Below are 25,660 nucleotides of genomic sequence, written 5' to 3'. Positions count from 1 at the left end.
TTTTGGTTTCTTTTAAAATCTATTTGCAGCTGCAATGCCACTTTAATGCGACTAACACATTAATAACTCTGAATTTAATTGAAAACAGTGCTAAAACAGTGTTAACACTGATTGCATCACCAATCGATAGCTGGGGAAATTTAAGCCTCTGCTGGGAATTTTCGAAGGGAAATTTTCGTTCATTCCGCGACGTGAAGTTGGTTGCGATTTCCTTTTTAATTCGTTGTTGGGAAGAAAAGGTGCGTGAATTTTTGTTCGCCAATGGAAATAATAGAAAATGACATTAAAGTGGGCCTAAAACATTGGAATTGACTGTGTAAAATGTGCAGATACCATTTAGACATTATTTGCTCCATGGAAATGACAGCAAGGAGTGCTAAATTGTGCCTCAAACAAATGAAATATGCCCAGCCACGTGGGCCAGGAAATGCAGTGCCGCTGCTTGGTTATGCCGCAGCGTTCGTTCACAAATCCATTCAATTAATGTTTACTTCTATGTTGCAGCCAATCTAAACCGCCAAGATGGGTAAGGGAAATAATATGATTCCAAACCAGCACTACCACAAGTGGTGGCAGCGTCATGTGAAGACCTGGTTCAACCAGCCTGCACGTAAACACCGCAGACACGAGAACCGCGTCAAGAAGGCCAAGGCTGTGTTCCCCCGCCCAGCCAGTGGTGCTCTGCGCCCCGTGGTCCGTTGCCCCACCATCCGCTACCACACAAAATTGCGTACCGGCCGTGGCTTCACCCTGGAGGAGCTGAAGGTGAGCTTATCACAAAAAATATATTTTTAAAATACACATCAAATTGTATTTTCTCGTATCCTCAGGGCGCTGGCGTCAGCGCTAAATTCGCCAAGACCATTGGCATTGCTGTTGACTTCCGTCGCAAGAACAAATCCCTGGAGTCGCGTCAGCGCAACATCCAGCGCCTCAAGGAGTACAGAAGCAAGCTGATTCTGTTCCCCATCAACGAGAAGAAGATCCGAAAGGGTGAATCTTCCGTGGAGGAATGCAAGCTGGCCACCCAGCTCAGGGGACCCATTATGCCCATCAAGGCCGAAAAGCCCGTGGTTGAGTTCCGTGAAGTTACCAAGGATGAGAAGAAGTTCAAGGCTTTCGCTACTCTGCGCAAGGTATGTTTTTTGACTTTTTGACAAACAGAAGTGCATATTTTACAAATTTAAACATCTTTCAGGCTCGTACTGATGCTCGTTTGGTTGGCATCCGCGCTAAGCGCGCTAAGGAGGCAGCTGAGAGCGAGGAGGGAGCCAAGGGCGATCCCAAGAAGGCCAAGAAGTAAGCTGCATCTGGCCCTGAGAGTTCTGTCTATAATAACAACCAGAATAAATTAAATAAAATTAGTTTTTTCTTAAACGTGAATTTACCTATCCATTCAATCATTCATGTGTCAATACTAGAGAAAAGATATCGATATTCCCAAGGCGAATGGTGGCAATCGATGGTCTGCCGCGCTATTCAAATTTCATGATAAACTTTGAATTTCTGTTTCTGTAGGTACATATATGTATTGAATCACTTTACGGGAGACCTAATAGCTTTGTGTAGTTTAGACTTTAACAAATTCTGCTGCATCTATTATTAGCGGCTATATAACAATGTGGAGGTTGTACCTCTCGTGTTGAATCCTTGGATCGCAGCAATTTGAGATCAGCTCTTTAATGAACAACTTATATCGCAACTGTTTTATCGTTAAGAAACGCTGTGCCGCTTTGGTGATTGATTGCTTTTGTGCAAGTGCAGCCCATCCAGAGCACTACAAATATGATATCTAGAGGTTTGACCTCATGATCACAGCATTCAAGACTTAATCGGCTTGGGTTAATTGATGGCGCAACCCTCAGTTATTTTCCATATGCCAGCAAAGGACTTAAATCATAGCCAAACATGGCCACATGCGAGGTCCAAACAGCAATGTGAGCATATTCATCCTACATCCACATCCCTACAGATGTATGTAAAAGTGTAATTTCTCGAGTGAAGGAAAAAGGGTTGCACCTTCTGAACCCAATTGCAGACTGCGGACAAGCCAATTCAATTATCGGGTGGCACGAACGTCGATGAGGATGCTGGAGAGCCACCGAGACCCAAGCCAACCCGCACCTTGGGCCTTGTTTATGCATTTCACTGATTTTTATTTCACTTAACCTTGTTTACTTCTCTCTATGGATGCAGGGCAGGACAAGGGCTGGGTCGCTTGCCTCGGTGTAGTGTCAACTGCATTCAAATTTTTATTATTGAAATTTATGAGCGCAAAAGTGATTTTCCACATAGTTTTCCTGCCACCCCTTGATTTTTTTTGTGGTTTTTTTTGGGTTGTTGTTTCTGTTTCCGTTTCTGCTTTGTTTCGTTCTTGTTTATGGGCCATGCTGGTGGCTACTGGGGTGGATCGAGGAGTGGTTGAATCGGTAAACAAGGAAACGGGGAACAGTTCTGCCGTAATTGGCAATTGTTTTTCTATTTTTGTGTGCTGTGTGTCACCTTCGTCCTGGTGACAGTTGCCGGCGAAACTTTTTTGCAACATGTGCGCTCGGGCGACAAATCAAATGCAGATTTTCCCGTGCGGTTCATTTGAATGAAGGATGTGGATGTGGATGTGGATGTGGATGCGGATGTGAATGCGGTGGCTGCCAATGACAATGTTGCTAGCAGAAAGTTAGTGGAAAGATTGAAATTTAATTTCTGTGACCCCTTTAGCGGCCTTTCCCTTTTTTCTTAAATGTAACATCGATTTTCTGTTAAATCTAAAGCGCTGAAATATCCGCATAATTGATGTTCGGTCGCAGCTCCTCAGCCCACCCCATCTGCATCCTCTGCAACAGCAGTGGCTTAATCTGCATGTGAGTTGCGAGTGCCCTTGCTCTGGATCGAAACATACAGATGTACATATGCACACACACACAACGTAGAAGTACACATGTGCACCATAAACGCAATCAGTGCTTAATGATCCATACGGCAATTGGATTAGTGCCCGCCGCCACCGCCTGCCTTCGAGGCAAACAAGCAGACAGCGGAGCAGGAGCACAAGGAACCTTCGCTAACTGTGATGCCGATTTGCATTTGAGAGATATTCAGATTAAGATGCTGTCTCTGCAAATGTTCGATAATACTTTCACTGATTCTGATTAACTCTTGCTTAATTGCAGATTTCTGGGGACTCTAAGAAATAGAAGTGCCTTAAATTGAAACTGGATTGGCAGACTATGCTATAAGTGTACTATATCCATCGGGCATCATCCCTGCCCTCATCCACTTTCGAGTGCAGCCCCATCAATTTTATCCCTAGCTAATCCATGACCTTCCCATCGGATGTGCATGCCTCACTCCTCCCCCCACAGCCATTGCGCAAACAATAAAATGCTTATTATTTTTCCATAAAAAACCACCCAAAAAACCAAACAAATTAATCAAATATGCAAATAAGGGGAGAGGAAGAGGGACAGGGCCGTGTTCCCATATTTTCACGCATCATCTATCAAAAATTGGCACGCCATAAAAAGCGCAGGCAATGCAAATGAAAGGACCCTCAGCCCATACCCATGAGATGGATCGTAGGCTGTTGCCATTTCATAGCTAATCGAAGGGCCAAGCACTTGGGTCGATTATGCGATCAATGGAAGGAGCCCGATGCTAGAAAAACAAATCGTAAAAAAGGCAAATTGCAAACCCGAGAGGCGGACAAATGGCCGTGAATATCGAAATCGAATTAGAATCACAATGGGCGGGAAATATTCGCATATGCAAAACATAATTGGCGGAAAATATGCAAATGAGGTGCGACAGGAGGAAAGTGCGTACTCGTCAGTACAATGGTTGTGTGTTCCTTCCACTTCCTTCGGGGAGTTGAACGGCCTCTGGGAGGGCCCCATTCGAGACGCCTTTGACCCCGTCAGCTCGCGGCAAATATGTGGACAATAGGCGTAAGGTTAAACAATAACAACCACAAGAACGATGCACTTTGGGGTGGGCGCCGCGCCCCAAAACGTTGCAAGCCCAAGCACTTAAACGCGGGGCAGGGGCAGGGGCAGAGTAAATTGCGAGTTTGATTATTGATTTTGAAATATTTTATGTGTGAGAAGCAGCACCGGGCTGGATACGCACTTTGCCAAAATCCGCGATACGACAGCAGAAGAGCAGCACAAACATTTGAACGTTCGTTCGCTCTACTTTCTATTGAGATACAGTTGCCAGCAAATCCGAAAACCTCTGCCAAGAACCAGCGATGTGCAAAGCTGGTTTATAGAAGGATTCACATTCAGTTTCATTGATCTTCCTTCTCCTATCCCAGCCGAGATGCACATGGCGCTATCATATCATGAAAAACAAACCTAAAATGTGTTCAAGTGTTTACGAACAGCACGGTCTGGCCTGTCCAACTCCTTCGCCCGGCTGTCTGCCAGCGGAAGAGCCAATCCAGAAGCCCAAAGCAATTACGCAACTGTCCAAAAGTACAGAAAATTAAATTCCGGACAGAGCTACACAGGGCACAGGCCACAGCCCAGCCCAGCCGCAGCCCAGTTTATCGCATAATCAAAAATAGACAACAGATTTAAAATTTTAACTAAAAAACACATGTTCGTATATGTTCCAGAGCAGCAGGGCACCACCACCCATCCACCATCCAGACACCACACACCACACACCGCACCAGACGAACCCAACCACAAGTGTAATCACAAGTGAAACATTTGAATGCTTTGAATGTCGGACAGACCGCTCTAAAATCAAGTGCCTGTGTGTAATGCGATATTTAAATTTTTACCCCGAAAAAAGTGTGCATAAAAAACGGTCAGATAGGAGATGGATCTATGGATATATGGAGGAGTGGTGGGTTGTGCCCTAAACCTGCTAATGTAAATACAATAGAGAGCTACTTGAAGTGATCCCCAGATCATTTACTCATTTACTCACGCCACCAACCACAGCAACCACCCCACAGCCCATCCTCCCTCCCTTCCCATTCGGATGAAGCAACCCCTTGCCCGAGCCGACAAAAAAGGTCGTCGGCTGACTTTCAATTAATCAAATTATCGCGCGCCCGTTCGAGGATGGGAGGATGGGTGATTGAGAGGGTGGGCCAGCCACTCGAAAACTGCAGATGGGAGGATGGGAGGAGGAACATTTGTCCACTTTTTGCAATTTGTACAGGTCAAACTTTGGGCTCCGGATCGGTTTTCCGTTCTGTAAACTTCTGATTGTTGCTATTTGTCGTGTGCGGCGGCAGCCAGCGTCAATAAATTGTCAAAATCTGTCAAAAATTTTAATGACTGTGTGACGGATAATAACCGAAAATCGATTTGTTCAAGGCGGTCTATTGATTTCGATTGAGTTTGCAATTTAGTTTCCATTTGAACCATTTTTTTTGGACACTGTTGTGGACGTTTTTATGGATAGCCAAAAGAAGGCCAAACAATCAACTCATGATCCGGGGGCAATTTTAGAGTTTTTAGCGTCAGTCGGAAATATTTCATCCAGCTGGAAAATCCAGGCATGTGGGCGATGGTCCTTCGAGAGGAGGGCGACAGTTCGAAGTTTGAAATATTTAATGAACCTATTTTCAGTGGAACTTCCATTCCCATTACTGACTTTCACCTCGCCAAACCGCGATTCTCGGAACTTTCGCACTTGTCTATTGACGCCTGCAAGTGCAGAACTACCCCTGCCCGCACCCAGCCAGGATGTCCGTTTGATTGTCTGGCACAAAATCAGTGCTGTTGTCTAACCCTTTGGCTCTACAATCGGGAATGAAAGGGTACCAAGCGATAAATGACAATGACAACAGCCAAGAGCAAACCGCATCTGCATCCCGAGTCAATGGTTGTATAACATGCATAAATTATCGAACAACTGTAACAGTCGCGCATATTTCGGTTCATTAGGGGACAGCACCACCATTGCCATGCCCTTGGTCTGGTGTGGTCTGCCCTGGCCTTAACCCTTCTATTCCCGGACATATGCAAAATAATGCCGCATCATTAGTGCGTGCGGCGGTGGCAACAACAATGGGCAAGGGTTGCAAGTGGAGCACGTGTCGCGGAGAGCCGCGTAGAAGCGGTTCTGGACAGGACATGGGAATCGTGGCAGAGTGTGTCTGGCATTTTCACGTGTCGATGTTCACATCAGGATAACCTTTGCTGCCGCTGAAGCGGCAAGCGGGGAGACCAAGTGGTATCCGAAGAAGCCTTCCTTTACTCACAATTCCCATTACGCGCATCGTTCCCCAAAAATCTGTTCTATTTAGGATGCCACGCCTCCGGTTCTTGGCTTAACCACCACGCATTTCTCTTCCTTCTTGGCCCGAGAAACGAGTACTTTCCCACAGGCAAAAACCAAAGGAACCACAAAAAGTGTTGACCTTGTTAAGTTTTGGCAAGAATCCATCCATGGGCAAGGCCAGGCGTTACCAGTTACCTGCTCGGGTAGAGTTTGGACGGAGGGTCTGGGCTGGAGAGGTACTAACTGGACAAGGCTTCATCGACTCATAATTCACGCCGTCAGAGAGGCCTCCGAAGAGTATAAATCACCGTCCTTTGGAGAGCTCGAACATCCAGCGGTATCTCAGTATATCTCTAATAATGATATCAGAGCACGCTCTAAGTCGTTAGAGCACTTGATTGCCTCCTGCCTCCGACCGCTTCCCCCCGAAAAGCTTTTGGGCTTTTCTCAGGCCCCTTTCCCTTTTTCAAGCGGAGGGATCGTGACACCATCTTCGACCTGCAGTCGCAACCTACAATGAGGAGGATCTTCATCCGAATACTCCTCCTCCCTCTTCCACGTCAACAACTAAGGAAGAGACAGCAAAGCGCAGTGTTGGATAGAGAGCAAGAGGCGAGGTTCGCTCTTTCTCTTTCTTCTCCCACGAAACGATAAATACACCAATAACAACAGCAACAGACTCCCAGAAGATGCCATCGCCTTGATCCAAGCGCAAGCGCAAGTCCAAGTCCAAGTCCAAGGCATATGCATATAAGAAACTGCGACAATGATGATCATCATCATCATTATCATCCGACGAGCGACGATGTGATTGAAACAAAACATCTTATTATTACCTTCGACCGACCGAAGGAACGACCCCGTGCGACCCTGATGTGGGGACGGGGACCCCGAACGAGGAAACGAGGCAATAAGGAGGAAAAAAACAAAGAGTTTGCGAAAATAATTCCCACGCTCTCTGGCCAGAGGTAGGGGCAGGGGCAGGGACAGGGGCAGGGGCAGGGGCACAGAGGCAGCCTTTTGTCGTCGTCTGTTGGTCGTCGTCCCATATAAGGCAACGTCCTTCCAACGCCTCTCCAACTCTTCCCCTCCTCCGACAGCACCTCTTTGCAGGGTATGGTCATGTCCATGTCCATGCCCATGTCCATGACCGCCCCCCCATCGAAGATTGGGTCGAAATTTCTGCGGCTTTGCTTTCGTTGCGACCAGCAGCAACGCCCTCCCTCAAGCCATTCCCCATTCCCCCATCCCATCCTTTACTTTGTAGCAGCTGAGGGGCTGTGATGCAGTTTTGTGATTGATTTCACTCTGGTCATGGCCCCGTAACCGAACTGAGCCCGAACCGAACCGATCCGAACAGAACTGATCCAATTCACTCGGCGCATAATTTCTTAACTTTCACAGCCCATTGAGCTTGAAATATCACGTCACACGGCACCCCGTCGGAGGGAGGGGCAGAGGACGAAGGGGAACGGCGGGACTTCGAAGACAGGTTGACAATTGACAGGTATCAAGTGGTTAGGGCTCATAATTATAGTTTTTAGTGATGCGTAAAATGTGTTTTTGTCGGCAAAACAGAGGATGAGATTTTCGGTTTGGCAACTCTTCAAAATGCTTGCTGTGGCTGTGGGTACTCAAGTGTGCTGGTCTCTTGCCCGACACGGCTGGCTCCCCGGCTCTCCCAGAGATACCCTTCGAAGGTAATCCAAGCAGCAGGAAGACCAAAACCACAAAATCGGATGGGGATGGGATCTAATCCAAGGGGCTATCCATTGAACCGCATTCTTTTTTACATATCATTAATGTGCCGAAAAGTGGAAACACTCGTACTTTCAATGAAAGCTGAGATGAATGCAGACCAGAGGAGTGAGAGAACCAGGGAGACTGAGAGCCAGAGTACCAGTTCGCAGTCCTCTGTCCTCTGTCCATGGAATCTGTGTTATTCAAGTGCTGCGCAATTAACTTACAGAGGCTTTTGATTATGTTTCACAGTTGCCGCAAAATTAACAGCCCTGCAAACCAAACGATCACAAATGATATCGTATACGAGGACCCACATATGATAGAAATATCATACTTGTGTCGTTCAGTTTGTGGCAGTGAAAGTATCATTATGATATCTTGCAAAATAATCGTTTGAATATAAATTTAAATATAGAATATAAAATATATTATAAATTGGGGCACAAGCTAAAATAGTAAAACTTACTTCTGAGTGCTAAAGTGGTTCGAAGTCCTCTTACACACTTTTTGGAGTCTCTCCCCATACTCGAGCCTTTATTAATGCGACTTCACAACGCAACAAAATAGCAGAGGATATGTACCTACCACCACAAAACACACCACGACACACACACAAGAAGCACCACTTCCCTCTAGTATTAGGCACTAGTTCCGCACCGGTGCCGCACTAGCTACCATTCTCACCTCCCTCGCTCCTTTAACAAACTTCTTTTTAAACACCCTTTTCTTCAGCCTTCGGGGGCTCATCGCCAGGCCATGATGCAATTATACAAGGTGGTCTCGTCGGCAAAAGTCAGTCCCTTAACGAATGCTAGCAATAAGTGCGAGTGAAAGGCACATAGTATAGCGAGTGTGAGTGAGACGGCATATGTTGATGTTGATTAGCCCTTAAATTAAAATTTAAACAATTCCTCATGACTCATAAGAGCCTTCTTGCCTTTTACCCCATCAAAATTGTACGCCAGAACAATCTCCTCGCTCATTGTAAAATGTAAATTGCTTAGAACACCAGCTGGATGCACAATCGATATCAACAGGGAAAAAGGTCACATAATTTAGAGTTTATATGTACTTTCATACATGCTCCTATCTATTTTCATTTTTTCCTCCAATCCTATCAACTGCTTCTCCGTTTTGGGAACTGTTCCAGATTGCGATTCATTTCTCCTTGAGCGGTTTGATCCGAAAAGATTTGGAGTACTGCTTTTAATTCATCTAAAAACAATGTTGTTAAATAATTTGATTATACAAATATTTTTCTATTAATCTTTATTAGTCTTACAACGAATAATAGCACTCTCCAGTTGCAGAGTTTTTACAAGTATATACGAAGTATATTTATTTAGATTTATTTATATCACTATTCGTCGAAAACAATGGACCCCTTTGGTTCTATAGAGTATACCTACTCGCACACCACCACCGAATTGGTCGTCCAACAGGTTAAAAGGCACCATCCATGCTGTGTCCGTGCTGCTGCGAGGGCTGCTTCGATAGTTGCGAGGGTTGCTATCCACCACTGCGTCGGCGGTGGTGGGCCGACGACGCATCGTATAACTGCTTAGCTATAGCTACCATATGCTCCGACTGCAGACGATGGTGAGTTGCAACTCCCGACCTGTTCTGTCGTCGAGCTGCCCTGCGGCCCGACATTCGCTCACCACTCGCGCTTCTGAACGGACGTGTCTTCGGGTCGAATCAAATAATCATCTTTGACGGGAAAAATCAGAAACAGAAACAGAATCAGAATCGGTTGAAAGTTCAAAAACTCCGCCATTTCGCTGTGTCGCATTTTCAATTGAATTAAATTGAATGCAATTTGTGAGCCACTAACGAGACTGCAAAATGTTTGTCTAACTCGCATTGAGGAATCTCTTGCTCGTAGATTGTCGCGTGTTTGTCGAGCTCCGAGACTCTCTCCATAATCAACTCCAATCGAAACCATAAACAAAGAAGTGTCACCCAATCCCATCCGAAATGGCTGATGAAAGTCTGCACACAATGCCGCTGGAGCACAACATAGACTATCACATTGTGACATTGTTCGAGCGGCTCGAGGCGATGCGCAAGGACTCGCATGGGAACGCCACCAACAACCGGCTCTCCAGCACACTGCAGGCACCCAAGCGGAGCATGCAGGCGGAGATTCGCACTCTGGAGTTTTGGAGGTGAGTGACCCCTCCCCCCCCCAGAGCAGTACTCAATCCTTTCTGTTCCGCACCATTATGTATCTCTGTAGCTGTCTCTGGCTGTAGCTTCTGTGTGTTTTGAATGTACTACTTTTATGTAAAAGGAGGCCTCTAAGTAATTGAAAATTAAGTGTTCCTTGACAACATCACGATGTGATAGTTTCCCAACCAAACATTTGCAAAGCAGTTTTTGAGACAATGAAACTTGTCATTTCCCGAGAATGTCCCACAGACTGAGGGTCCCCTTCACCTCCTCGAGATGGCCATCACTTCATAGAATGTCGATATAATTAACATTTCATCACGAGTTGATGGAGTAATTAAATCTTTGCCGCATTGAATGGCCTGCCTGCCAGAGCCAGGGCCAGGGCCAGGAGCAGGGTGCTTCTCGCTTTTTGCTCCTCTTTTGAGCGAACAAATTCCAACTAAACGACGTGACTTTTCCCACTCCCCTGCTACAATTCCATCCCCCTTCCCTGCTCCCCTGCTGACCATTAAAATCGCAAATTCGTTGAGGGGATAGTTCTCCATTAAAGTGGGGGACACAGAGAGAGCAAGAAGACAAAAGTCAAACAGCGAAATTTATGGAAATTCGCGGAGTTCAGTGCAGCTGCCACCCCAGCACAGGGCCCCACCGCGTGAGCGGGGGTTTGTTTGATTTTTCGTTATCTTTTGAGCTTAAGGCGAATCCGACATGCCGCCCCTCACTCGCCCCTCCCTTGCTTAATTGTCAGTGTAACAGAAGCGTGCATTGTGCAACTGAATTTGTGCAATATTTACAGCCAGGGTCCACGCTTCCACCAGCACTCATGAAGAACCATCTTCTCCCTTTGCAGATCCATCATCAGCGAGTGCCTGGCTTCGTTCCTGTACGTGTTCATCGTCTGCGGAGCCGCTGCGGGCGCCGGCGTGGGTGCCAGCGTCTCATCCGTGCTTCTGGCCACAGCCCTGGCCTCCGGCCTCGCCATGGCGACACTCACGCAGTGCTTTCTCCATATCTCTGGTAAGGCAACACACAAACAACACACACAACAAACTGACAATAAACAAGCCCGCCGACAAGTGCTTCGTGTCGGTGGGGACTCTTGGACTCTTGCGTGGGAATTCCCCAGTTCGGTTTTATCCACAGCCGCAGCCCCAGAGCGAGGGAGAGATGGGGAGAATTTCAAATGAAACACAACAGAGGACAGAAACAGAACAACAAGAACCTCATTTTTGTTTGTAATTTTCCAAAAGGCATTGCACTCCGCCGTGGCCCGCCGTACTACCTCCTCTTATCGCCTGGGGCGCACTTGCGGTGCCATCGACTTGCACAAAATTCTGTTTCTGTTCTGTTCTCTACTTTAAATGCGAGCATATTCCCCATATATTTGTTCATTTGCGTTGACATTCGAGGCAATTAAACGGCTCCACAAAAAGTAAACCACAAAACGGGAGAAATATCTGGGCGGAGGAGGAGGCAGGAGGAGTGGCAGGAGCGAAGCGAATGGAAACATGTGCTGCTGATTTGCCTCCCCCAATCGCTGCGGTTCGGGCTGCATTTCTTGCCGATTCCCCATTTTCACAGCCAATTGGTGGAGCATTAAGTTATGATGTTATCTTCGAGGAGCAAGGGCGCCCTGCCTGCCCGTCTTTGCGTTTCGCAGAAGTGTCAAAGTGATATTGGGGGGACCTTCCCTTTTTGCAGAGACCATCGACTCAAGTGCAACAATCTTATCTATTTATTTACAGGCGCCCACATCAATCCCGCTGTGACTCTGGCCTGCTGCGTGGTGCGCAGCATCTCGCCCATTAGAGCCGCCATGTACATGACCGCCCAGTGCGGCGGAGGCATCGCAGGAGCTGCTCTGCTCTACGGGTAAGTGGAGAGTCCTCTGGGAGGAGCCATATCTATTGGAAATTCTATTTCCGCTTTGTGGGGGACCTCTTTAGATTGAATGCACATCCCAGACTCCATCTTTGCGGTTAGAACAACATATCAATGGCAGCAGTTGAGGGGAAATGCATTTTAGTCGGTGCATCCGACTTGACCACAGCAATTTGTATACAGGCAATCCTCTGCAAGGACACTGCGTCCCGCAGTTGCTCGAGGATTTACTCTACCAAAAAGTAAATCCTTATAGCTTCGAATTAAATCCAACCCAGTGCTCTCTCTCTGTCTCGTATGTCGTAAATCAAGGCGGTGGGTGAAAGGTCCTGGGGAGAATGCCAGAGAGATGGCCAGGCAGATGATACGCACTTTGGGCTATGCGATGCGATGACTGTACAACAAGGACTCGGATACTTAGCAGGAAACACGAAATTCGTGTGTGCTGAAAAGAAGAAATAGAAAATTGTATAAATAGGATATGCAGGTAACCGCAGGGCTGAGCTGTTTGTCCTTGCCAGAAAGATGTACGCACACACACACACGCGCACACAATCTGAGAGGACACCACCTGCACGGGACTGCACGGGACTGAGCGGGAGGAGGCCACGCAGGTAGCTAGGAGTCGTCGCATCGCCTATGGAGATAGAGAAACATCTGCCTCTCCTGTTTGCGCTGTGATTTCCCATTTTGAAAACGTCAGCAGCAGCGGGAAAGAATGGATTCCTGCCTAGATAATGGTCCAAGGATCTCTACATCTACACGCACTGCTGCTGGTGGTTCGGTTTCCCATTCCACAGCCAAATCTCCTGCCTGTCAGGGTTTCTCCTTTGTATCTCTGCAGGAAAGAGGAGTCGAGGAGGGGTAGTGTCGCACAGAGGAATGAAAGAAAAGGAAATATCTTCGCCTGCGCCTGCGCACCATTTTTCAAATGTCGCTCCAATTTGTTGTTGTACATTGAACTTATTTTCTGTGTGGAGAGCAGAGGAGAGGACAGGAGAGGAGAGGAGTCGTTGTTAATGGCTCTCTTCTCCTCTGCTCTCTGCCTGCGTCTGTAGTCCGTTGTCTGCTCGACATCTGTTTTTACCCTCCTCCGATTCCTCGTTTTTTAAGTGCGTTGGCATCTTTACTTTCTACAGATCCCCGATTCCCCTACAGGCGGAGGAAGGAATCGGGCCGGTGGCAGGGGCAGGAGAAAGAGGACGCACAAGAGAAACATGTTTCAGCTGCTGCTGCTGCTGCGATCAGGTTCGGGTTGAGCTGAGTTTTTTCTGCCCCGATATGGATTTTTAAGGGTCCAACGAGTTCAAATTGTATTTTAGTCGAAACATATGTTTTATGTTTCAAAAAACTACAGAAAGAGAGAGGGAGAGAGAGAGAGAGACTCGGACTCTGTCCATCTGTCTGTCTTTGGCGCTGATTAATTGGTTTAGATTTGGTTAATATCGGTAATTCCTATGGAAATCCTGTAAAGAATCCGCTCCTGCTTTGTTACTTGTTTCCACCACCCTAAGAACCTTCAACCGTCACTTCAACTCCAGGCTCCCAGCTCTCACCTCAAGGCTCCTCCTTGCTGTTGTCACATTTCACTTGGCACTTACCCTAATTGCGCTGCCACTGGGATATGCCACATGTGGCCCGGCAGAGGAGATACCAGCACACATACCGAAGCAGATAAAAAGTCTTCCTGTACTTCATAATCTTTTATGAAGCGGATAACGCTTGAAAAAACAGTGCGGGACGAAGACAGTGACAGTGACAGCCACGGCGACAGACAGACAGACAGACCCGCAGCACTTCTTGTGGAGTATCGATATCCGGCTCAGGGATATTTGAATAGTCTTTAAGCTGTACTGCCTGCCGCCTCGCATTTCAATTTCAATGATTTCTTCCCCGTTTTTGTTTTTTGTGGATTGGTTCCAAAGAACGCGCGCCGAGCACGTTCCAAAAATGTGCCAAAGGAGAAGGCTTTGAAATTGATGAAAGATAAAAATCAGGTAGACGCCGAAAGCCGAAAGCCGAGGAACACAGAAAGCAGAAGAACATAATTAACATTTCCAGTGGCCTTTGTCCGAGGCTGCGCCTGCGCAGGACGCGTCATGCGGAAACTTGAAATCAAACACGTGTCGTCGCCGCTGCACTGCTCCTTTCTGGTTGGTCCGAACACAGACCCTTGAGGGCAGCTGGAAACTGCCGCTGCCTTTGGATGTATTCACGGCAGGGTACACCTGCCGCCTGCCGCTGCCCAAAACAGAAATTACTGTATCCCGAAGAGATACACACAAAAACAGGATTTTCGAGGCAGAAATTTAAATTTTAAATACCCAACCGAAACGGACACAACCGCACACCGTACACCGAAAAGTGCAGGTCAGCAGAGAGGGGCTTATGCCTTCAATACACGGTGCCGTCGTTCTTTCGGTTGATTTGTATCTTGCATGGAAATGCACTTCCTGCACTTGAATGTGGCCAAGGGGGAGAGGCAGTAGGCAGCAGGCAGCAGCCAGTTGAAATCGAAATCAATTCGTGTCACATGGGCAATTCAATTACGGAATCCGTTTGGGAGCGCTTCCCTTCCCCATTATTATTTTCTCCTCTCCGCTCGGCTTATCATGGGAATTGGAATGGGAAGGGCATCCTGCTAGTGCTTCCGGTTGGCCTATCCTCTCGTATCCTTCGAATCCTCTGCACAGGTGGTGGTCCAGTTATGTCACCAACACTCGCAAGGAGCGGCAGAGGCAGAGTCAGAGGGAGCGAAGAGGTCATAAACACTCCGCAACAAATGAAATACCCATATAATAATCATCCTGGATCCCATCGAATGCTGAATCACAGATATCTTTGGAAAGAAATACACACATTTAATGGAATAATTTGATTTGGGGCCCTTATCGGGGAGTCAGGTCCCAGGAGGAGACTGAAAGCCAACCACAAGCCAAACCACGAGCGAGTTGGATGCAGAACCTATCGCCTTTCACCCGGATGCGGTGACCCCAAAAACACACTCGCACTCGCAATCACACAGAGGGGAGGGTATCGCTATACCCATCCCCATCCCCACCTCTATCCCCATCCTCAGTTGCACACAAAATTCAAGCTTTCAGTTTGTTGTAAGTTCTCTCACTTTTTATTCCATAAACAATTTGCGCAGGAAGGGCTCTGCTCTGCTGAAGGCACACACAGAAAGTTTGGCTAACATTTTGCTATTTCTCTTGCCATTTCCGGCTACTTAGTTGCTTCCCTTCCTTACTTTTTCCTCCATGAAATCCTGAATGTGTGCTGTGTGGGTGGTTCGTGGGTGGGCGAGTGGTTTTCGTGGTCATTCGTGAGCTCTGTGAAATTAGCACTTTGTAGATTTATGAGCAAACAGACACTCTTCGCCCTCGACTCTCCAAACTTTGCAGTTCACTCAATGGAAAAGTGTTTTCCAAAGCGATCAAACTTTCATCATGGCCAAGATTTCATCATTTAGGGTTTTTTGTGGGGAAGTGGAATGCCATATATCTCATATCCTACAGCTTAGGGCCATATAATACCAGCTAAGACGGCAGATACACAGACCAACGACTATCATATCTTGCCCTTCGCTCCTTTGTCGCACCTCAACCGCCGAAACTGGCAAGGAATCCCCACTGCCAAGGAAGGCAGTTCTATTTGCTCAAGTACTTTTAAGTGCATTCCGGCAGCATTTATTTCCGGATATTCGCAGCTGCTCAACGTGGGGTTGTGGCAGACTGCCGCCAGGTACTGAGTACCGAGTACTTGCCACGGACTGAAGATTGAGTGGGGCAGGGCAGGGCAGGGCAGCGCTGAGGCAGTGTGTGAGCGCTTGATAAATATTTGCTTGCGCACCGCTTCAACGCCTCCCTCCCTCTTCTTGTCTAATGGAGTTCCCTTTTGGGGAACAACAAAATGTTCGAGAAGAGTAATATTTCGCAGCGGCATCCGAATTATCCAAGAGACTATGTTTTTCATAAATCGCGAAAGCCACAAACTTTTGGTACGCGAAACTTTGACAATTCGAATTCCGTTGAGCGAGGACCAGGACCAGATACATGCGTGTGCAGGGATGGGGTGGCTCTGGTTTTGGGGTGGAATGCCGAGGGCTGGCGCGCTCTAGCTTACGAGCTGTCAGAAAGGGCGTTAATAATAAATAATCTCAATTTGCGGAAAATTTTCTGAAAACTGGAGTCAATCGGCAATCGAATAAATATACTCATTCTCTCCTCGTGTCCTTCCTTCGACAGGGTCACCGTGCCTGGCTACCAGGGAAATCTTCAGGCAGCCATCTCCCACAGCGCTGCCCTGGCCGCCTGGGAACGCTTTGGCGTGGAATTCATCCTGACATTCATGGTCGTGCTCTGCTACTTCGTGTCCACCGATCCCATGAAGAGGTTCATGGGCAACTCTGCCATGTCCATCGGTGCCGCCTACAGTGCCTGCTGCTTTGTGTCGGTAAGTATTTGACATTGATAATGATGATGCCTCCTCACCGAGGAATGCCAGCCACAAATCTCGAACGTCCCCAGACAGACGACAGACGACAGCCAGACCGAAAGCAAAGCCAAAACCAAAAACAAGACAGAGACTGAGACTGAAAGCAGAAAAAGAAACAGAAACAGAAACGCACCTGCCACTGACTCTGTTGCAAAATCGCAGCTTGACACACAGGTAGAAGGGATCCGATTCCGAACGCAAGAAGACAGAGGAAGGTCGCTCGGAATGGGGGGGGACAGATAATTAATTTAACACTGAACGAGGCCCAAACCCAGACCCCGGCGCAGCCTCTCGCGGGGGCATTGTTAGCATAACGGACAGCGCTTGCCGCGGAATTCAAAGGAATTCTTAAGGAAACCGATTATCGATTATGGATTGAATTACGAGAGAGTCCCGTGCGGACATGGGGATCTTTGAAGATTTAGCAGAAACAGAGACAGAATCAGGAGCAGGAGAGACTACTAGAAACAGGAAACTCCTTAAGAGTACGATTCTCATACGATTCTCTCCTTACAGATGCCCTACCTGAATCCGGCTCGCTCCCTGGGTCCTTCGTTTGTGCTCAACAAATGGGACAACCATTGGGTCTACTGGTTCGGACCTTTGGTGGGCGGCATGGCCTCCGGCTTAGTCTACGAGTACATCTTCAACTCGCGCAGGAGCCAGCGCCACGCCAAGGGCAGCATCGACAACGACTCCAGCTCCATTCACTCCGAGGACGAGCTGAACTACGACATGGACATGGAGAAGCCCAGCAAGTACCAGCAGTCGCAGGGCACCTATCCGCGGGGCCAGCCCAACGGCAACGGAGGAGGCGGTGCCTCGGCCGGACAGCACGCGGCGCCCAACATGGGCCAGATCGCGGGAGTGGTGGGCGCTGTGCAGGGCAACTACTGCCAGAACCTGTACACTGCTCCGCCGCTCTCCTCCAAGTACGAGCAGCAGCAGGAGCCGCTCTACGGCGGAACTCGCTCCCTGTACTGCCGCTCGCCCACTCTGACGCGCAGCAACCTGAACCGCTCCCAATCCGTCTACGCGAAGAGCAACACGGCCATCAACCGCGACATTGTGCCGCGTCCTGGTCCGCTGGTGCCGGCCCAGAGCCTCTACCCCATGCGCACCCAGCAGCAGCAACAGCAGCAGCAGCAGCAGGCAGTCACCGCCGCCCAATCCTCCCACCTGCAGAACCAGAACGTACAGAACCAGATGCAGCAGCGCAGCGAGAGCATCTATGGAATGCGGGGGTCCATGCGCGGACAGCAGCAGCCACTCCAACAGCAGCAGCAGCTCCAGCAGCAACAGGCTCCCGTGAATGTGCAACAGCAGCAGCAACAGATGCAGCCACCCCCGCAGCTGATGGCCGAGCAGCAGAACCACCAGCAGCAGCAGCAGCAGCAGCCGCAGGGCTTCCAACCCGTCTATGGCACTCGTACGAATCCCACGCCCCTCGATGGCAGCCACAAGTACGACAGGCGGGACCAACAGCCGCAGCAGCAGCAGCAGCAACAGCAGCTGTACGCCATGACGGGCCCGAGGAATCGCGGCCAGTCGGCCCAGTCGGATGACAGCTCCTATGGCTCGTATCACGGATCGGCAGTCACTCCACCGGCGCGTCATCCAAGCGTAGAACCGTCACCGCCTCCGCCGCCCATGCTCATGTATGCCCCGCCCCCGCAGCCGAATGTGTCCCATCCACAGCCCATCCGCACCCAGTCGGAGCGTAAGGTGAGCGCCCCCGTGGTGGTATCCCAGCCAGCCACCTGCGCCGTCACCTACACAACATCGCAGGGATCCACGCCAACGCCCCAGCAACAACAGCAGCAGCAGCAGCAGCAGCAAATGATGATGCAACAGCAACAGCAGCAGCAGCAACATTATGGAATGCTACCGCTACGGCCCAACTGAAAGCGGCTCTCGTGGGGTCCTGTGACGACCCCGCCGCCAGCCGCAATGCACGCCCTCGCGCTCCACCCCGCGGGCACCATGACCCTGCACAGCTGCAGCCTAGCCAAGCAGAGCAGTTTGTTTTAGTTGTAGTCGTAGTCGATATCGATATCGAAGAGAAGGGGCATGCATCCAAAGGAAATGTACGCGAAGTCTCAGCCCTTAGTCTATCCTAATCATAGTTTAGCCAACTCCGACGTATAGCCAGAATAGATTGTAGAATATATTGTATTATTCCGAGCACCGGAGCAATGGAGCACCGGAGCACCACAGCACCAGAGCACCAGAAGGAAAGGAACTCTCACCTAGCAGCAGCAGCAGAAGAAGAATAGCAGTAACAATAGCCATAAGATACTTATATCCGAAAACTGTTGTAATCGCGTTCCAATCGGAATCGGAAAAGGTTACACATTCATACTAGACTGAAAGCCTTGCACCTTGAAGAAGTTTACTTATTTAATGTTTCTTTTTTTGTTGTTTGAACAACTATTGTGTTCTGTTTAGATCATCCGATTCTTCCAATTACAACGAATTCGTTTCAGTTTCAATTTTCGTTTTCTTTTTTTGTAGAAGCCAAAATTATGTTTAATCTGATTTTCATTTGTATATAAACTATGTTCGGTATATTCCTGTAAATGGTAGGCCATTAAGCTTAGAAGTAAGCTGATCTGATCTGTAAGCTGTATCTGTATTTAGTGATAATTATAATAGAATATGTATGTGACCAGGCTTGGTAGTATCCTCAGAATAACAATGCAAATATAAAGTGTATAAAAGACAGGAAGGAGATATCTCTTATATATCATCGAATTCCGCCGTGTCTGATAGATCGGAATCGACAGAATCTTCCTCCGTAGTCGATTCGACGTTGGTGCACACGTGGCGCATGTGGCGCTCCCACAGAAGCAGGCCCATGGGTGAGGGCGGCTCCTTGGCTCGCTCCACATCGTAGGACAACCAATGGCTATGCTGCTGCGTGTACAGCGAGTTGAGAAGAGTTGGCCAGTAGAACAGGGAGCCAACTTTGGACAGCTTCACATGCAGGGAGTAACCGTGCTGCTTTTCCGAAGCGATCCTCACATCGCCCAGAAGATTCATAAAGCACCTCTGGGGAGGCGAGGTCTCCGACACAAAATACGACAGAAAGTTCCCCCGAACAAACAGTTCATACTCCGACACCTTCTGCTCAAAAATGAGTTCGATTTGGCTGAGGGTCTGGTGCCACTTGACCATAGGCCAGGCCGTCGTCTCCCCAACTGTCTTGGCACACTGTAGGGCTTTCATCACCTGATCCTTCGATGGCTCTTGCACTGATGTTCTTGGTGATGCATCATCTACGCAACGAATTGGACTCGGCTCTGGTATTTCGATTGTTTTTGCAGTTTCTGTGGGAGCCATGGAACCCTCCCCTTCATCGCCAGCTACAATGCTTTGCAGGAATCGACGGGTCTCTGCGCTTGACGAATTCTCGTTGGCTAACTCTCCCCTTAGCAGCTCCAGGAACGCCCGTTGAGATCCGTCTAAAATTGGATCAACCGTTGGGGGATTACTCGGGCAGTCGGCTTTCTCCAGAGTTTTGTTCTGCTCCTCCAATGCGCTGCTACTGGCTTCCATTGTGACGATGTCCTTGGCATCTGCAATTGCTACTTTCACCTGGTCTTCCTTTATATCTGTTTTCGTAACTTCTTTGTTCACCTGAGGCTTGACTTTTTCGCTGATCGAAGCCAAGCCTCTGCAGGACAGTGGTGCCGGCGGACCCTGATCGATGCTTTTTGTCGCCAGTTTGCCAAATCCTCGCGCGATCAACTCCTTTCGAAGAACAGATCTGTACACACTGGTGCGCAGCGAGGGGCATTCCTCGATCAGGGCGATTTCCTTGACGTAGACGACGTCGAGCATGGAGAAGTCCACGGTTATCAGAATGTGTTGTCCATCTTGTAGACCGTGGAACGTATCGTGCACCCACTTGAGGGACTCCGGCGACCAGCTTGCCTGTCCTGCCGCAGGCTCCACACAGGACAGCTTAACATCCATGGCCAGGAGTGGTAGAGCTGTAAACTTCGCATCGCACTCCAGAAGGTGCCAGGGTCTGATCTGGATCAGCTCCGTGCCGTGGTCCATCAATTGCACAGTCACCGATTGTTCTGTGGGAATGTCAATGACGCGGACTCGTTTGTGGAGCCCCTGGTGATGCACGATGCAGACGTCGGAGACGCGGACTGGATGGTGCTGCTTTGAGCTGGGTCCCACACTCATCTCCACCTCTGCAATCCACCGACTGGCCGGAAAGGGCGCCTCCACCCACGCCGTAGTGCCTGCCAGCATGTATTCTGTGGGCCAGAGAGCCATGTGAACTGGGTCGTAGATCTTGCAGAGCCTGCAGCGCACGAGGGCCTCGGATTGCTGGCAAGGATTACTCGAAGACTGTGCGTCCGCCTTGAGTAAGTGCTGCCGCACGAGGGCCTCGGATTGCTGGCAAGGATTACTCGAAGACTGTGTGTCCGCCTTGAGTAAGTGCTGCCGCATGATTTCCTGCCTCAGAGTGCACTCGCCCTTAGGCTGAAAGAAGGACAGCTGCTCCGACAAATTGTCCGTGGAGAGTCCGTGCACATTGAGGAACCTTAGCAAAGAGGGCCCATACAGGGAGTTGCTCTCATCCAGCATTACGTGGGAAGCAATGGTGGGAGGCGGGACCAGCGGCTCGGCCAAACGGTTCGGCACCCGATCAGCCATAACATGGAATCGCAGAGCGAACTTCGACCACGATTCCGGGAGGCTAAAGTGGACGAGTAGCTCTTTGTTCCGCTCTCGCAGCTGCAGTTGGTTGTCGTCGTAGACCAGCAGCAGTTCGTGTGGTTCCTCCAATTAGAGATTAATTAGTCAATTAGCTTGTTAATCAAATAACTTTCAGAATAACTCACCTGCGCGTGGGCTTTCGAGATGGTCAGGCACTGATGTCCAGCTCCGACCAGAACATTTCTCAATTGCACCATCTCCTCTTGACTGTTGCAGAATATGATCGTTCGCTTCTGTGGCGGCGTCTGCGAGGCCAAGAATTTTAGGAGCTGAGCGGCCTTTTTCTGTGACTGCCCCACACACATCGTTAAATTCACGCCCCCGTACACGGCCGCCTCAAGGAAGTCCCCAAAGATCAGCAGATTAGTCGGGGTCCATTGGAGCAGCTTCTGAAACGCCAGCTCATGCCAGTGCTTGGCCACCAGAACGAGCTGAATTTTCGAAGGCAGCAAACGGCGCAGCCGATTAATAACATCGTTCAGGAGATGTGGAGCAGCCAGCTGCATGCGATCGTAGTCGTCCAGGACTACGTGTTTCAGACACGCTGGATCGAAGAGGGGTAGACCCTTGCGTTTATAGTCCATCAGGGCATTCAGATTTGCAAGTGTGGACACGAGGACGCCACACGAGCCGAGCAGCATGGAGACCACATCGACCTCGGATTGGTCGTGGGTGTTAACCACTTTGAAGAATGGAGTTTGGAAGTCCTGCATCAGAAGAGAACAGTGGTTCGCCAGCATCTTGGCGTTGACCGAGGATTCGGTAAGCAATACGGCCACTGGCCCTCTCTTGAAACTTTCTCCATCTGCTTCCATGGAGCGCATCACCAACGAGCAGAGCGCCGGGAGATAGCACCAGGAGCGACCTGTGCCCGAGGCATTCACCAGCAGCAGGGAGTTGCCCTTCATGAGGTGTGGCCAGGCAAAGCATTGCGTGGACAAAGGAGTCCGGTAGTTCAGCTTCTGCAAAACGCTCTCAATCTCCTTCCCGAGCGCTGCCTCGCTCAAGTTCCGGGCGACGTCCACTGACACTGATGGCTGATAGCTGTGGGTCAACACCCTGCTGGCCAATGAGACGTTTATCCTCTGAAATAGTTTCGGCTGAGCTCCTTCGGCTTTCCCAGCTGTGGCATCTCCCTTAAACAGAATGCGCGTGACCATGTCCTGTGCTGAAGGTGAGGCGGTCAAGAAACTACTTCTTGGCTCTGAGGGTTCGCTCCGTTGGTTATTCGTATGGATGGTTTCCTGACTAGCCAACAATCCAGAATATCTGCTAGGAGAACCTTCACTCATCGAGGGACGGCTCGTCAGCTTGAGCCCCTTTAATCGATCTGCCAGGCTGGCCAGTTGTGGTCCTGCTCTATCGGGTGATTCTTTGCCGAGTTTCCCGTGTGCCTCCATTTGATTTCTTTTTTCCACGTTCTCCTCTAGGTTTTCCTTTTGGCTTGATCCGCTGATGAGAGCCGTTTGGACAGAGTTGCCGTCTAAGCCGCTGACCTTGCTCAGACGCCGGGCCGCGTCCGGTATGGGCTGTTCGCTGCGCAGCTGCAAAAGTCTATCCAGCTTCATGGGATCCTTGGAGGGACACTGCTGACTTCGCCTCTTTTGGTAGTTTTGATTGCTTGTTGAGGTCTGTCTGATTGGATTCCTCTCCACTCGAACTTCCGTGTTGGACAGGGCTTTGGAGCAGTCAGCGCGGTTCTGTTCGATGGCCAAGGGAGGAGCGGCCGCCACTAGCTGAATTATTTTTGTGGCACGCAACCCTGCCTTGAGCTCCACGTCGTTGATATCCGCCAAGTCAAAGGACAAGGGATCGAGGTAGGGAGGCATGTTGCTGCTGTTCTCTCTGCGTCCATATTGTCGCTCCTCCAGATAGACGACTGCATCCACAGCTTGGCCGCTTTGGCCGTTCGAATTTATCCATAATGTTCCAAAATTCTCGTTCATGGGCCCCTGATATTTAATGTCGAGGAATAACAGGTGGGCCTCCTCCAGCTTCTGACCAAAGACGCTCAGTGCAGCCTTCGTCCAGGTGCTTCCATTATAGGGCGTAATGAACGCCACTCCTCCCATTTGAACGTCATAGAATTTTTTGTTTAGGTTTTCGGGCAGCAACCACAGGTCTCTGGCTGTGCAGTTAATGGTAAAGCCATAGTCTAGGGCAAACACCAGGTACTCCTCTCCCTTGCGCTTCCGAATGACGCCACGGAGCAGCTTCGGGGGACTGCCTAGCATGTACCGCACAATTACCTCCAGAAACTCACAGTAGGACGTTCGTTGGTTCACGGGCCTGCAGTGTTCGAGCAGTTGCAGCTCCATTTGTCGCACTAGCGCACTGCAAGCCTCCACATCCTTGGCACTGATGTACCAGAACTGTTGGGGGCTGACATAGTGAGTGATCAGAATCCGATTGCCCTGGCAACGGGGGTTCTCCTCCAGTTTGCCTAAAAATTGTTCAATTATTTACAAGTTTTCTCTTAAACAACAACATTACAAATTCATCTTAAACTTAAGGCGTGCGTAAATTTTCGGAGCACTAGAGTACAATTCGGGCAGTCCCGCATGTGGACATTTCTGCAATTTAGAAACTATGTTGATTTTCTAAACGAGAGTACGGGAGTAAGTTGGCTAATTACTCGTAATGTTGCAGCACGGAAAGGAGCAGAAAAGGACAGCAGAAAGTGTAAGCACTGCAGTGGCAGTTGGAGCCTCCGAATGGCTGAACAAAGCAAACTTCTGCCTAAGCCGCAACTAAGGCGCACCAAGGAGGTGCTTGTGTCGAATGCTATTTGTTTGCGTTGCACTAGGTCTACCGGACGACCCAAGGACCCCCACCCCGCAGGTCCTTGGGGGACCAAGTGGCGCGCCAGTGCTTCAGCAATCAGGCGTACTCCAAGTTGTTGTTTTATAAACACTTTTGTCAGCCGAGAACCCACTGACCAGAAATTTCGCAGTGGCAATTTAAAGAGGAGTGGTATGCGTATGGATAAACTTCACTTAATTTCACTATTTCATATGATGAAGAGAACGGCAGAGAACAATAGAGTTAAGGCAATAAGCGGCTACACCCGATAGGCCTTCTTCCAACCCTCACTGGTTGTATTGGCCTCACCCTCATAAAAAACGGATATTATTGTATTATCTCGTAAAAAATCTCTACTAAAATGGGTAAATTGTCAAGCGAACCACAGAATATGCAAATAAGTCGATCAGCAACCGTCGAGGGTGCTTTATTAGTATGCAACATCAATCAAATAAGCCTATTCAGGCGCATAATCCACAGCAAATTTGTTAATGTAGAAAATAAAAGGGGATATTCTACTCACTTAAGTTGCCGTTAAACATCCCGTTTGGTGAAATCAACGTTGAAAAACTGCAAAAAAAATAACAATAGGATATTAATACGATCGCAATTAAATGAAATTGATTTCATTTTAACCTTCAAAGATGCGAGAAAGATTGTGGAGAAGAGCGTTGTTTCCGCTGCGCTGCAAATTCAATATCCAAATGAGCTGGATTCCCAGAATTACTGGAAGAGCTTCCAAACACGAACACGAAAAAGAACACACACATTGACATGTAACGGGAGTATTGATGAAGAGTCAGCGATTTAATGTAAACAAATTTCGAGGCAAATTCGAAATACGAGTCACACACTCTAGCGTGAATCTAAGCAGCGTTCTTTTTTCACAGACCTCGCACATTTACGTATGTATGGAGATGCATATATGTATGTATATATTTTGAACTATACAAAAAAACCCACTACACTAGGCCGCCATCGCCATCCTGGTGACATACACGAGCGCCAACAATTGATCAACAGGCTGATGTTATTTAAAAAATGCATTAAGAACCCTAGAACCACACTTGTGACATATGCAAATATTATTCTGCATGTATTTAATATTTTGACAAGGAGCGAGTCGGTTTTTCCCGTCGTAGAATGGATTATGGAATTAGAATGATCGATAATCTGATCTGAGCTTCCCGCGTCAACTAGCGCAACACATACATATACGAGTATACATACATATGTATGTGTTTACCCCTATGAGCATGTTCATATTTGCGCCCATTTTCATTTTAATTTGTACTGGATTTTCACATATATTGGATTCAAATTGGAAAAATGATAACCTTGCTCATACAAAATCAGTGAGTATAAATATAATGAGCAGAAACTGCAATAATTATATATGTACATACATGAACGGAAGAGATGAAATGTTGGAAAGGGTATTAGGTATCCGTTAAAATTAGTACGCTGCTGAAGAACTAGTTGATCTAGTTCCATCAACATGTCTGAACATGAAAGTAAAAATTGACTAAGAATAATTTAAAAACATATTCAATAAAATAAATATATTCGTGTAAATCATATT

General features: G+C 48.5%; 3 protein-coding genes across 3 annotated transcripts; 2 read left to right on the top strand and 1 right to left on the bottom strand.

Annotated features, from left to right (window-relative positions):
- Positions 1-111: 111 nt before the first annotated feature.
- On the top strand, positions 112-1,383 carry RpL13 (ribosomal protein L13). Its single transcript, XM_001356285.4, has 4 exons — positions 112-239; positions 505-765; positions 831-1,136; positions 1,199-1,383. The coding sequence occupies exons 2-4, from the start codon at positions 523-525 to the stop codon at positions 1,301-1,303; spliced, it is 654 nt and encodes a 217-aa protein (XP_001356321.1). The 5' UTR covers positions 112-239; positions 505-522; the 3' UTR covers positions 1,304-1,383.
- An 8,206-nt stretch (positions 1,384-9,589) lies between these two features.
- bib (big brain) lies at positions 9,590-19,260 on the top strand. The gene is made up of 5 exons (XM_001356284.4): positions 9,590-10,151; positions 11,009-11,175; positions 11,904-12,030; positions 16,287-16,494; positions 17,053-19,260. The coding sequence occupies exons 1-5, from the start codon at positions 9,961-9,963 to the stop codon at positions 18,439-18,441; spliced, it is 2,082 nt and encodes a 693-aa protein (XP_001356320.4). The 5' UTR covers positions 9,590-9,960; the 3' UTR covers positions 18,442-19,260.
- Positions 19,040-25,346, bottom strand: SoYb (Sister of Yb). The gene is made up of 4 exons (XM_001356283.4): positions 24,715-25,346; positions 24,602-24,648; positions 21,402-23,719; positions 19,040-21,339 (listed from the first exon to the last, which is right to left on the bottom strand). Exons 2-4 carry the CDS (start codon positions 24,618-24,620, stop codon positions 19,276-19,278), a joined length of 4,401 nt encoding a protein of 1,466 aa, XP_001356319.3. The 5' UTR covers positions 24,621-24,648; positions 24,715-25,346; the 3' UTR covers positions 19,040-19,275.
- Between the last annotated feature and the right edge of the window lie 314 nt (positions 25,347-25,660).

The sequence above is a fragment of the Drosophila pseudoobscura genome, chromosome 4 (genome assembly GCF_009870125.1).
Source record: "Drosophila pseudoobscura strain MV-25-SWS-2005 chromosome 4, UCI_Dpse_MV25, whole genome shotgun sequence".
Classification (NCBI taxonomy): domain Eukaryota; kingdom Metazoa; phylum Arthropoda; class Insecta; order Diptera; family Drosophilidae; genus Drosophila; species Drosophila pseudoobscura.
This window is presented reverse-complemented; position numbering and strand designations above follow the sequence as displayed.

What these genes read in the sequence shown, in the direction of transcription:
- RpL13 (XM_001356285.4), top strand. Translation starts at nt 523, where the DNA reads ATGGGTAAGGGAAATAATATGATTCCAAACCAGCACTACCACAAGTGG. An exon ending in TCACCCTGGAGGAGCTGAAG is followed by an intron (nt 766 to 830) that starts GTGAGCTTATCA and finishes TCGTATCCTCAG; the next exon opens with GGCGCTGGCGTCAGCGCTAA. An exon ending in CTTTCGCTACTCTGCGCAAG is followed by an intron (nt 1,137 to 1,198) that starts GTATGTTTTTTG and finishes AACATCTTTCAG; the next exon opens with GCTCGTACTGATGCTCGTTT.
- bib (XM_001356284.4), top strand. Translation starts at nt 9,961, where the DNA reads ATGGCTGATGAAAGTCTGCACACAATGCCGCTGGAGCACAACATAGAC. An exon ending in GTGCTTTCTCCATATCTCTG is followed by an intron (nt 11,176 to 11,903) that starts GTAAGGCAACAC and finishes ATTTATTTACAG; the next exon opens with GCGCCCACATCAATCCCGCT. An exon ending in GGAGCTGCTCTGCTCTACGG is followed by an intron (nt 12,031 to 16,286) that starts GTAAGTGGAGAG and finishes TTCCTTCGACAG; the next exon opens with GGTCACCGTGCCTGGCTACC.
- SoYb (XM_001356283.4), bottom strand. An exon ending in TCTCGAAAGCCCACGCGCAG is followed by an intron (nt 21,340 to 21,401) that starts GTGAGTTATTCT and finishes CTCTAATTGGAG; the next exon opens with GAACCACACGAACTGCTGCT.